The sequence below is a fragment of the Xenopus laevis genome, chromosome 1L (assembly GCF_017654675.1).
Source record: "Xenopus laevis strain J_2021 chromosome 1L, Xenopus_laevis_v10.1, whole genome shotgun sequence".
NCBI lineage: Eukaryota > Metazoa > Chordata > Amphibia > Anura > Pipidae > Xenopus > Xenopus laevis.
The window spans coordinates 168,677,617-168,690,913 of NC_054371.1; the positions used below are offsets into that span (position 1 = coordinate 168,677,617).

General features: G+C 40.5%; 1 protein-coding gene across 2 annotated transcripts in view; it reads left to right on the forward strand.

Moving 5' to 3' along the window:
* The window catches only part of LOC108716057 (microprocessor complex subunit DGCR8), a 32,691-nt gene extending 27,724 nt beyond the window's left edge, over positions 1–4,967 (forward strand). For both annotated transcript variants that reach the window (XM_018262148.2, XM_018262157.2), the window contains one exon: positions 361–4,967. In XM_018262148.2, the coding sequence (XP_018117637.1) occupies positions 361–444 (84 nt within the window). In that variant the 3' untranslated portion in view covers positions 445–4,967. The remainder of the gene's footprint in view (positions 1–360) is intronic.
* The last annotated feature ends 8,330 nt before the right edge of the window (positions 4,968–13,297 follow it).

Genomic DNA, 13,297 nt, shown 5'->3' on the forward strand with positions numbered 1-13,297 from the left:
TGACCCGGAAACACTGACAGTTGGTTTTGATCGGATCAGACACTGAAGTGACTTGGTAATCATACGTCCGTATATTCAACCAGTTCTGACTTATTTCTTCTTGAGGGAGAAAACTCGCTCCACCTGCAGAGCCACTGAGTGTTCAAGTGTTTGGAGAGCAACATGTTGCTTGTGATCCATTGAAACGTTGTTTCATGTCATTATAAATATGGTTGGGCAGTTTGTTAGCTTGGGGGTCCACTGTGTTAACCGAACACCCTGTATCATGTTCTCAGTGATTTAATTACAGTATGACAAAACATAATTTTTTATGAAAATTTTAAATTAAATGTACATTTTTTTTTGCTTTATTTTTAATAGGAGGAAACACGCAAGAAGCCCAAGATGACCATTGTGGAATCTGCCCAGCCAGGCAGTGAACCGCTATGTACCGTGGATGTCTAATGTGAACCTATAATGAAGCAATTCGGGGCCTAGAAAACAATTATTTGAGTATTTGTTGATTAATGTGGTACATAAATAGGGCTGATTTCATTATGCATTTTCCACGTTTGCATCATCTCAGCAATATTACCTCATATGATAGGTAGTTGTTTGTCTTTAATGTGATGTAAAGCAATGCTGAAGTTTGTGTTCTTATATATCACAAAAAGCACTTTCTTATTAGGGACTCATTCAGTGTCTTAACATTGCATGGTTTTTCATTCTAAACTGGAATCCAAAGTGTGAGTCTCTTATGCTTTCTTATGGATTTATATTGTATTTGATATAACCGATGAACTGCATAGATGGGAGGTAAAATAGATGGGCAGTTTCCTAATGCTTTCCTCCCTCAGCTTGTGCTCCAGAGATGCAAATACATGCAAACACGCGTGGCTTTTCTTTAGTCAGCCCTATTACATGTAGCCCCGGCACATTCAACCTTATTCACAGGGTAAGATAATCATTGGAATAGGCTCAAGAGCAGTAACTATTTATGTCTGTGATTGTGAAGGGTACTGCTTTCTTCCATAATAAAGTGTTTTTCAGTTTAGACTACTGTTAGATTGCAGTGATGGCCCATTTTTATTGTTTGTGCCGGTTACGGTCAGAGATGGAAAATGCAAAGCTGGGAATTTTGTGTGTGCAGGAATACAAGCAATTGCCAGAAACTGCTCTTCAGAAGTTTAAGATAATAAAGTGGTGCCAAGTTATTTGGTGACTATTTCATAACTTTAGTTTTTCACTGGAAAGTACACATAGTTCAGCTCTTTTATGCAACAGCAATATCTTGCTTTAATAAAGCACATTCTGCTGCTTAGTGTCTCATTATAGCACAGATTATATAAACACTCCATTTTCTTGTCTGGTACTTTATTTATTTTATATTAGCAGAATAATGCACTGCTGTGGTCTGTTAATGGAAATGCTCTATTTTGGGAAGGGTCTCTCACCATGCACGTGTGTGTGTATAAAGTGTACGGCAATAATAGTCACATCTGTCTGCTACCCCCCAAAAAAAAGCAAATGTTACTTCAGTTCTATGGTACACCAAAGGGAGCCTTACACTGCCTTTTCACATGTCACATTATAGCAGGAAGAAATCCCAAGCTAAGCACTCTAACATAGGACTTGCACAATTATTCATATATATAGTATATACAATGGGATGGATTCTCTTACTCTAAAAAAAAAATAGTCTTGATTAGTTTCCTTTTTCTTTATAACCACTGTGTTTATGTTTAAGCCATTGGTCGGCAGATGCCAAAGGGATGGCTTTTAGGAGCAGTCTGTCTTGATGTATCTAGAGTAGACCATATTGTTTTCGAAACGCTCAACACCTTTTATGCCATGAGAGAAGGGAAATAAAGCTGCTCCTGGTAACTATAAGGACCGGATTTCTAAGTTACGCTCTGCTAGTACAGAGCATGTTTTCGCACTCACTACACTAGAGATTTCCTGTGCCATCCTTTTTCTCTGCCCGTGCCATCCGATTATAAACCTGAATTTTTTTTTCGTTTGGCACCTTGGCACCAATGCAGTAACACACAGCAGCAAATCAGACCCTTGTTTTTATTATTTTAGCCACTCTGAATCAGTAAACGCTTGCTTTGTGTCACTGCACTGCTGCACAGAAATCTCACAACATGCCAGGTGCTATTCTGCTACAGAAGCATTATCTGTCATCCGCCATTTCTATACGCTCTTTTTCTGCAATTTCTAAATAGCAGGCGGCTTGAATGAAGGTCCATGGAATCTGTGAGAATCCTATGGGATGGATCCTTACTGGAGCAGTTACGATTTATACGTGAATATGTTGAAGGACTGTTTGTATTAATTTGATTTATCAGTGGTGATAATGCATGGCCAACAGAGATTATACATTGTTTTCTTAGAGGGTTCTGCACTGTTCAGCACAGGGGGTTTGTATGGAAAGGCAAGTAGAAATGCAGTTGTGCCTTTTCCTACTTCATGCACAGCTTTCATTCCTGTAACTGCTTATCTATAAGATAGTGTTGCTGATCTTTATGCACTGGAGGGGAAAATGTAGATAAATGACAGCGGGTGTGTATATTTAATCAATTTCACTTCTATTGAAAGAATAAATAAATGAAGGAGTTCTTAATAATAACCACGGATATTAATAGAACGATAGAAAAACTGCTAATCAGATTTATAATGGCAGAAATCAATAGTGACAAGCACAAGTGGCAAGTCCCCATCACTTTAAACATTGTATTGGGGGAAGAAGTGTTTGTCAGGTGTCAGCGCTGCTACAGTATCTCCCTTATCACTGGCACCAATGTCAGCTTTGATACCTGTCTGTTTTATTCTATGAATTTGATTGTGTAGTGTCCTGTGCAATAACCTTTTTATGTCAAAATTTAGTAAAAGCCACAGAGTTGTCTAATAACCCAGAGTAACCAATCATATCATTTTGTAAGCCTGTTGGGTATCTCTTTTTAAGCTGTAAACGTGTATGAAAAAAACAGAATGGTAAATGTGTGCCAGGAATACTGAAAAGCAACGATCTGTATCCTTTGTGTATATCTGAATTTATACTTGTGAGCTTGTGATGCCATATTGCTAGAGATAGAAACCATAAACACACGTCTCACATGGGCTTAAAGGGATTCTGTCATTGTAAAACATGTTTTTTTTACAAAGTGCATCAGTTAACAGCAGTCATCCAGCAGAATCCTGCATTGAAATCCATTTTTCAAAAGAGCAGATTTTTTTTATATTTAATTTTGAAATCTGACATGGGGCTAGAAATGTTGTTTGTTTCCCAGGTGCCCTTAGTCATGTGACTTGGGCTCTGATACTGCTGCACTGCAAGTTGGAGTGATATCACCTCTCCCCCACCCCTCAGAAGCCCTTCAGCAGAACAATGGAAAGGTGACCAGATAAGAGCACCCTGACACCTGCTAAAAATACTCCCATAACCCCAAACCTAAAGGTAGATCTGAGAACAGCACTGAATAGTAAACATACAAGTCCAGCTTATCTGACAGTAGTTTCAAAGTGCAGCACTGTCATGAAAGCCTGACACACACCAATATTCCAACTTAATAAAATACATTTATTGGTTTAAAAGTACAATTTTAAATGGTAGAATGAATTGTTTAATGTACACAGTGTAATTTAGTAATAAAAACTATACCATAAAAATCATGACTGAATCCCTTTGCTTTGATATGTGGGATACAAGGAAGGTCCAGGTTTCTTACCATGAACAAGGAAGAAAATGGGATCACAGAAACCTTTCCCGAATTAACCTCAGATGCTTTTCTATAGTCAGTGTTTCCGATATTATTTTGTGAGTGTGTGATTTAGTATTTGAAGTAAAAGTATTGGCTTTTTATGTCTTAGCAAATAGGACCTGCATTAACTGCGCAGAACCAGAACATACGGGCACGGCTTTGCTTTGTCTACATTGTGTGCAAAAATGTGAACAAATGATGTGTATGTTGCTATTGCTAAAGGCCCTTTTGTGAGTGGAACAAAAACCTGCAGATTTGGTTGGACAAGCTTATGCAAGCTGTATTCCCATTGGTCACAACTCTGGGAGTGTTTATAGACCTTAATGTTGAAATGCATGCTTTATTATAAATGAATGGTACAATCGCTTCCCGGCATCCCTCCCTGCATGGAAACCTACATCAGAACTTTCCGCCTTTTTGATGCCAGAATATGCAACGTTCCACATTAGAGAGTATTATGATTTCTGCCGTGGTGAGTTTGGGCTTTGTTTCATGACAGCTCAGTTACTGCCGGCAGGTTATGCACAACTAAATGTATCTCCCACATCACCATTTGGGCTCTGCCACCTTCATTCCATCATGTTTCTGCCAGTGGGTGTTTGACTGGTTTCTAGGGAATCACCTGCCGGTCAATTGATGTTCTTTGTATGAATGCTGGTGAGTTAGTTTAATAAAACTCTTATTTATATATATAATATAATGTAATAAACATATAGTTCCTGGCCAGGGTTTCCCCACTTTGGTTTGAGAGCCACTTACCTATGATGCTGCCTGATGTCTTATTGGCTCTTTAATATTTGTATTTCTATTTGATCTCCCTTTAACCAGAAAACTGAATTCTGCCATGTCTCCCTGTGACCTCTTTATCCTGTTACTGTTCAATATCGCAAACGTCCGAAATAGAAGTAAATGTCATTGTGCACATGGGAGTGGAGTTGATGTTTTTGAGTTGGACTGTTCTTTATCTTGATGAAATCATTTGCTGTACATCCTTGTGTGTAATTATGTGGGATTTCAGCTAATTCTGCCTAATGTAATGGTGGTTGTATGAATTGTGTGGCGCTTTGGTTTCTTTTGTCTGATTCTTGTGACTGAATTGTTCAATCCCCTCAACTAATCTCCCCCTCTCACCGGCTCAAACATTGTATGTTTGCTCTTCAGTACTGTTGCAAATATTTTGTTCAGCATTAGTTTAAGCAATAAACATTTGATATTCCTGTGAAACCAGTCTTGTCCCTTTTTGTATTTATTTCAGCTTTATTCAATTACAGGTATGAGAAATGTTCTCCAGAATGCTTGAGGCCTGGGGTTTTCCAGATAACAGATCTTTCTCTAATTGGTTCTTCATACCTTAAACTAGAAAATCATATAAACATTTAATAAACCCAATAGGGGGTGTGTGGCCTGATGTTTCATGTGAGCAGACGTACTCTCAAGAGCTGCTCTTCCCGGGCCACATTAATCCTGAACTTTTGATATTTCTGTCCTACACAAATGGCTCCATAAGACCTGCCCTGGCAACCACTACCTCAGAGCGCACTTAGGGCAGAACAAGGCTCAAAAACAGGCCTCCCTGGCAGCTACCAGGTTGAAAAGGTTTGCCCGTGAAGACCAGCAAAATGTCGCTGACTCCTCTGCAAGTGCTTCTCCCTCACCAGCCAGCAGAACCCTAACTACCCTACAAGACATCCTGCAAGAGATTTTGGGCATATAAAGACTCGTGCACTGCCCTAATCAGCACAAAGACAGGTGAGATAAAACTTGATCTCTCTAAAATCAAATAAGACCTGCAGAATCGGTCGAACAGAGGATAAGCTATCTGGAGGACACTTGCGGTCCCCTCCCCAGGTGACTACAGGAACTGCAGTGACATGCAAGAAATAATACCGCAGAGTCAGATGACCTGGAGAATTGTCTCTGCCGCAACAACCTCCGTTTCTTGGGGTTTCCAGAAAAAGTGGAAGGCGTCAAACTAGAGCTGTTTGTGGAAACATGGCTAACTGAAGTGTTTGGCCGTGCTAACCTTTCCCAAGCATTCGCTGTAAAGAGAGAGCCCATCGGATTCCAGCTAGACTGACGCCTCCAGGAGTGACGCCGAGACCTCTTATGGCCAGGCTGCTCAATTCCCGCGATAGAGACACCATCCTTTCACTGCCGCAAACCAGGGACGCCCCATGGCACCAGTCGGCGTCCATCTCCATCTACGCAAACTATTTGGCCGAAGTCCAGAGGCAGAGCACTACATTTTTGGAGGTGAAGAAAAGGCTGCAAAACTTGTCTGCGTGATGTTCTACCGTGCCCGACTGTCAATGGAGTGTCACATTTTTTTTACTTCTCCACAGTAGTCCAGCACCTGGCTAGACATAAACAACATCCCACCACTGCAATAACCCCGGCGGAACCGTTGTCCCACCAGTGACGGGCAAGTAACTGCATATCACCCTAATACTATTATGGGACTAAAAATCCTAAACCCATCTAGTGACTAACATGTGGCTAGCATATTCATCAGTGTTAATGGCTGCTAGCCCCAGCCCAAGCTGTTAATAGCCACACTTACAGCCCAGGTGAGAGGAAGTCGAAGTCCAATCTTTCTTGCAGTACCTGCTCACAGTCCTAAATTGGACCAGGTTAAAGTGCCACATCCACTTGAATTGGCATCCCAATTGAAATTTACAAAAGGCATCCTAAGACCCCAACCACCTGCTTTTGCGCCTTTACGAGGCAGCGCTCCGGGCTGGCCACTTCCCCCACTCCTTATATGAGGCAGCAATTGTACTCCTACCAAAGCCGGAGAAGGACCCCTATCTCTCTGAATCTTTTAGACCTATTTCAGTACGGACAGCCGATGTAAAGATCTATGCAAAAGTATTGGCCCGGAGACTGGGGAAGGTCATAACCCACCTAATTAACCCATACCAGATAGGGTTTATCCCTGGTGAACCCCTGCCGGTCCTATCAATGTTTGGACTGGGACCCCATTATATTAGCATGGTGCAAATGCTGTACAAACACCCCAGGGCAACCCTGCGTATAAACTCATTATGCACCACTGGCTTCATTTTATCAAGGGGCATTCAACAAGGCTGCCCCTGTCTCCCCTTCTATTCACACTGGCCATCAAGCCATTCGCTCAGGCAATTCGTCTACACCCATGGATGTGGGGGTTTAAAAATAGAAGGAAACTGTGCAAAAATACAACTGTATGCTGATGAAACCGTGAGCTACTTGGGGGACACAGGACCATCCTTAGAAGCCCTGGTGGAACTTACACATGTATTTGGCTCCATTTCGGGCCTTAAAACAAGCATGGCTAAGTCAAATATTTTCCTACGAGACAAACCAAGACAGGGGGAGACCATAACAGCATGTCCACTTCAAGTCACTAAAATATCTGGGGATACAAATCTCGCTACCTGTCTCACAGTTTAAGGCACTTAACCTGGACCCACTGCACAGCGGGTGTAGGATAAGTGCAAAAGCTGGAGCACCCTACCCAGCAGGCAAAATCCAGGAAAAAAAAAATACTAAGAATGTTGCACAAGTCTTGGTTCCTCAGCAAAGACAAGTCTGTTAATCAGAGGGGGGTCTATGTAGGGTTTTTTTTATTAAGGGTTTGTTTTTCCTTTAAAGAAATTGTTCAGTGTAAAAATAAAAACTGGGTAAATAGGCTGTGCAAAAGATGAAATTTTTGTAATATAGTTAGACAAAAATGTAATGTAAAAAGGCTGGAGTGACTGGATGTCTAATATAATAGCCAGAACACTACTTCCTGCTTTTCAGCTCTCTTGGTTTACACTGACTGGTTACCAGGCAGTAACCAATCAGAGACTTGAGGGGGGGCCACATGGGTCATAACTGTTGCTTTTGAATCTGAGCTGAATGCTGAGGATAAATTGCAAACTCACTGAACAGTTATGTCCCATCTGGCCCCCCTTCAAGTCGCTGACTAACTTTAAGGGAAGTTCAGTCAGTATATGTTGCTACTACTCCTGCTTCTACTAGTGTTCATTTTCATGTCAATAATCCAACTGGCTGTTACATATTGGACACAACTGTCAATAATCAGATAAATACCGAGGGGATAAAAGGGGTGGGGGACGTACACAGTATCACTTTATGGCTGCACAGGGCCGGAACTAGGGGTAGGCACGTGCCTAGGGTGCAAAGCTGGGGGGCACATACCTGCTCTGTCGTCTACCCCATGTCCGGTCCTGTCTCTCCCCGGCCACTGCTGTAATTTTAGTGCATAAATGTGCTGCTGCGCATGTCCGCACGAGCACAGTGTCTGTCTCTCCCCGGCCGCTGCTTTTATTCCTGTGAGTAAATGCGCTTCTGCACAAGCGCAGTTTCACACATGCTCGCCCGGGTGCAGTTTTGCGCATGCGCAACGGAACGAGCTGTCAGCCGGCACAGTGGCCGGCCAGGTTGCCTAGGGTGCCTGGCCAGGTTGGCCCAGCTCTGTGGCTGCAATTCATGTATGGTGCATCATGTGAAGTCTTGGGGGGGGTGTTATGGGCTCCATCCAAATGGTAAATCTGCACAAGCGAATTGGGAAAAGTGTTACTATAGCTTAAGATGGCCATAGACATGCAGATTATATTTTATGCCAATCTATGCGCGTCTTTTTTTTTTACGCACAATGCCATGTGGCCATCATTTTCGAGGTGAAAAAATTCTCCCATCTCTAGTTACCAGACAAAGCCGTCACGATTAGACGTAGCAGAACACAAGCAAAAGGGTAAGCTAATGCAGATACTGTGAGTTTTATTGAAATGCAAAGACTCTTAAACTCTATTAGCTCTCATATGTACAGCAATTAGTTAACTGGAGGAAGCCCATGTAGCTAACCTTACTCCTTTCTAGAGCACAGATTCTTAAGTGTTAACTGATTTCCATGCATTTGATTTATTTCTTCTTGTATTCCTAGTTTCTTCCTCAAAATGTAAAATGTGTGAAAAGTGTTTCTTTAAAAATAAATGTTTGATAAAAGGTGGGGAATCCAAATCATCAGAAAATAATGTTAAAAAGATAGGAAAGAGTTAGTTTAGGACTGGGTGTCCTGGTCAGAAAAAAAGACATAGGCATAATATATTGCCCAGATAAGCAGGGAGGCAATTAATTATACAAGACTGGCAGGGTTAGTGTCTAAAGAAGAATTGGCTCAGTGTAAATGGGTAAGCAAGAGCTAATAAATTCCACCAAACAACCATATAGTCTGGGCTCTAAACAGCATGGAAATAGAGAGGTGCAGCCTGTTTTATGTACACTGCCTGTCCATATGTTTGTTCTACCCTTTGTCTGCTGTATTTGCTTGTATCAAGCTGTAAAAACAACAAACCTCTCAATCATAGGCATACTCAACAAAAAAATGCTTTAAAGGCTCGCTAATGATTGGTGGGCCCTTCATATTAGGTTCTCTGGTGGGCCCTTGGTATCCCAGTCCGACACTGCACCCAGAAGACATGCCGTGGGGAAAACATACTTATGGAAAATCTAGGGTAGTTGCTAGAAAGTAGGCCTACAGACCAATTGACGTTCCGCCTTACGCGTTTCGTACCCACCGGTACTTATTCATAGGCCTATGAATAAGTACCGGTGGGTACGAAACGCAGAACGTCAATTGGTATGTATGCCTACTTTTTAATACTTGATGTTAAATAAAAACTAAATTGTTAACTTTTATAGAATGCCTTGGAATATATATATTTTTTTAATTTGATACATGTGCCCTTTGAGCTGGGGGCTATATTCCAGCCCTTTGGCCCTTTTTGACAGGCCTTACAGACTGCAGCAGTTGGGCAGTATTTTTTCTTTAATTGCTAGAAAGGCCATTACTCGAGACCAGAAGGCAGCTATTACTGGACAGGCCCAGATCATATGTAAAAAGTGGGCCATGGGGGTTCCACATTTGGAGCAAGTATTGGCATCCCTTTTGCCCATAGCTTTAAAGGGGTTGTATAAAGCTGGTGAAAGACTTTATATTGGATTAGTCTATCTCTTACCACTATTATAATGCTATACATAGTCTCCATAGCCTCATACCAGTCATCCTGGGTTAGATCGGGGGTATTGTTTGCCATTGTGCCTGTGTTATAGTAAGGAATGGAGGGAAGTAGTGGCCAGTGGGTTGTGATAAAGTCTGGACACCAGTTTCGCAGGTTGTTCCACAATAAGGGTTTCTTTCTCTGCCAGTATAATTAAGGAAGGAGAATGGTGTCCCTGAACAACCCTAAAGAGGCACCAGTGTACCCTGTACTCAGGGCCCAATGCAGAGATGTGCATACAGTGCTCCACTGCTGTAATTGCCAACCAGGAGCAGGTATGCTCAAAGGTGGCCTAGGTCCTGGCTTTCAAGATACACGCACCAGCTCAGTGAATACAGTAGCCAAACATGGTGGCTGCCCACCCAAATACGCAGCTCTGCACTGGGTCCTGAAAAATATGATTAATGCATATTCAGAAAATGAAACACCCTTTCCTTTCCTGCTGAAACTATATTATACATAAATTATGTGCAACAAGGCTACTGCTATGCAATTGGGCTCATAGGCAGGCAGTATATTGCAAAATTCGTTTGTATTATTAAGAGCCATCGTCTTGTTTTGTTTCTGCATTTTAACAGATCCCAATGTTCACATTACTCCCTAATATAAAACAATGCTGCAGAATATGTTGGAGCATTATATAAAAACTATAATATTATTAGATGTCAAGACTTTACTTGCTTTTTAATATTTACTGTTGATAACTAGCACCAGTTTTATTTAATGTTTGCGGCTGTGCAGTCCAACAATTTCTGGTTATGGTGAAATCATTTGCAATATTAAAATACAGCCCTAAATCCCTTAAAAAAACAAATGTAGCATGGTGAGCTTAATGTTGATAGCCCTGAGCGAAGATACAGATCTAGTCTATCTAGTATACTATTATCATGGTAGTGCAACATTACTCTGTAAAGTAATAATTAGCATTTTGGAGTTTTATTATAAAGGGTTTAAAGTACTATTACTGCCTCTTGCATTATATTTGGTGCTCTGGACAGCTGATTATAAAAAAAGGTAACTGGTACCTTCTCCTTTATGTAGATTTCCAAACAATGAATAAATCTTCCTTTAATAGGACTCTATGCTCTACCAGCACCAACAAAAATTAAAAAAAACATTTACAGAGAGCGAGTGTGTGTAAGAGCGGATAGACAGATAGATAGATAGATAGATAGATAGATAGATAGATAGAATATATGTTATTGGTCTTCAATGTGAAAATGTGTTTAGTGGTTGCTATGGTTGTGTGCTTAGGGTTTTAGTAGCATATATCTGCTTTTCTTTCACTATGTGCATGTGTGTAAGAGAGTGAGCCTCATTGTGTAACAGAAATACTAACGGATTACTTTATTAATTGCTTTAAGACGTTGTAACATTCTTCCTCTTCCATTGTCAGCTGATCTTCATATGGAACTTGCCACAAAGGCATTACTACATTTGAGATCTGTTTACTGAGGGGCTCCTCCTCCTCTGCATCATTGTGTACAGCCTGCTGCTTGCTTTCTGGCTGTTCACCATCTTCTTCCTGCTTCCTTTTTTGCATTATGGGATCAGCCCTGGGCTTTGCAAGTCAAAGTCAAACACTTAATGGACAGTTCTCCCACTTTACTCAGTGTATGACTGTCATAGTTTTCTCACACTCTTCTTCACCTTTAAAAATCCAAACGTTTGTTTATTCATGAGTTTGATCTTATGCGGTTCACCCCATCCTTGCCAAGGAATTTTTTCATGTAATTAAAACCTAGTATTTTGGCACATTTTGTATTTCTACTTTGATGTATCTATAAATCCTTGATGTCATGACAGGCCTCAGCAGCAACTTCTGCCGGTTCACTGCTTCCATCTTCCTCTGTTGGGGAACCTTCCTGACTCACTCACAAGATACGATTTTCATTTCAAAACTGAAAAGGTTCATATTCACAAGTGTATCATATATGACATTTATTATAAAGTATTATATATCTCTAGTACTAGGGTAAATACAAATGGTAAGCTCTTCTCAGTATATACCAAACCAACACAATTACCAAAACAATGCTACTGGTGGGGGCCTCCAGTCTGCAGAGTATGCCCTCTCCTTGTTTCCTTGGTATTGGTGCACTCTCCCCCTGCTTTTCACATCTCAGTGTTTTTATTTTTTGGCACTCCGTGTATTACATTCCTATACATATTATATCTAATGTCACTCTTTTACTCCCCCCCCCCACCTCAATGGACCTGCATGTTGTCTCCAACTCCTCCTGCATGTCACCATACACTTTGCAGGAAACTCTCTGCCATTCTGGTTACTAAAAGAGTATGGCAGCAAGCTGTTGATAAGAAAAGGACTCCAAGCCAGTAAATTTTTGGATGAAGAGAATTGCCAGACTGGGGTCTGAAGAAGGCAAATATGATCACTGGGGGATGTCTAACAGCCTGACTCCACCCCAGTGATTCAACCACAATGTCGTTTATATCCCTAACTATTGCAATAAAAAATTTAAAACTATATAAAAGAATACTTAAAGCAACTATAAAACTTTCATACTTTAACATTACCCAGACTGCTAATATTAAGAAATGGAAACAATGCTGCCACCTGCTGGTCAGTTCTTCCAACAGTTATGCAGTTGAGAGAAAAGTGTGTGACAGAGACCTCTTCTGATATTGCTCTACTTAGGAAAGACATAAGAAATGTGATCAGGGTTCTCATGTGTTTCCTAAGCAGAGTAATATCATGAAGAGTTACCAGTTTTTCTTCTAAAGTTTTCTGCAGACTGTATCACAGTCTGGAACTGACCAGTAGGTAGGGTTGCTACCTTTTCTGGAAAAAAAGCAGGTGGGCTTGCTGTTTCAAGATTATTATATTAGCAGTTTAATATTTCCCTAATCTTGAAAATGAGCAAAAACAAATTTATTGCAAAAATTCTCAGAAGAGAAATATATATTTTTAATACAAGAATATATGTTTCATTAAAAAAAAAATCTAAATTGCATATGTGCCATTGACTAAAGGGACATAAACTTTTGTGATTTACTAACCATAACAGATTCATGGTTTTATGAAAATATATTACTATTTACAAAATAACTTCTGATATAGACATTTAAGATGAATCCCAGACAGGTGGTTGTGCACAAGCAGAAGGCTCAAGGTACAGGATAATTTGTATATATTTTTCACCACAGGCAGGCAGCTCAGGACTAGGAAATTGACTTTCTATAAACACTTTACTACAGACAGATCAGGACCTTAAAAGGGTACTCCAGGCAAAAAAAACTTTTTTACTTTTTTTTTTTTGCACAATGAGAGAAAACGGAGCCTTCCAATATACATTACTTAACATTTTAAAGTTACTTGAATGAGTATGGAGACGGCATGAAAGGCAATGTAATTATATTTTTATTCTCAATGGAAACAAAGAGATTATAAGAGTACGAAAGCTTTCACAGTAGCGCCAAGACTAGCTTTGTCTATAGAATATAACTATGACACATAAAACTCCAGCACTGGGCATTTACACAGGC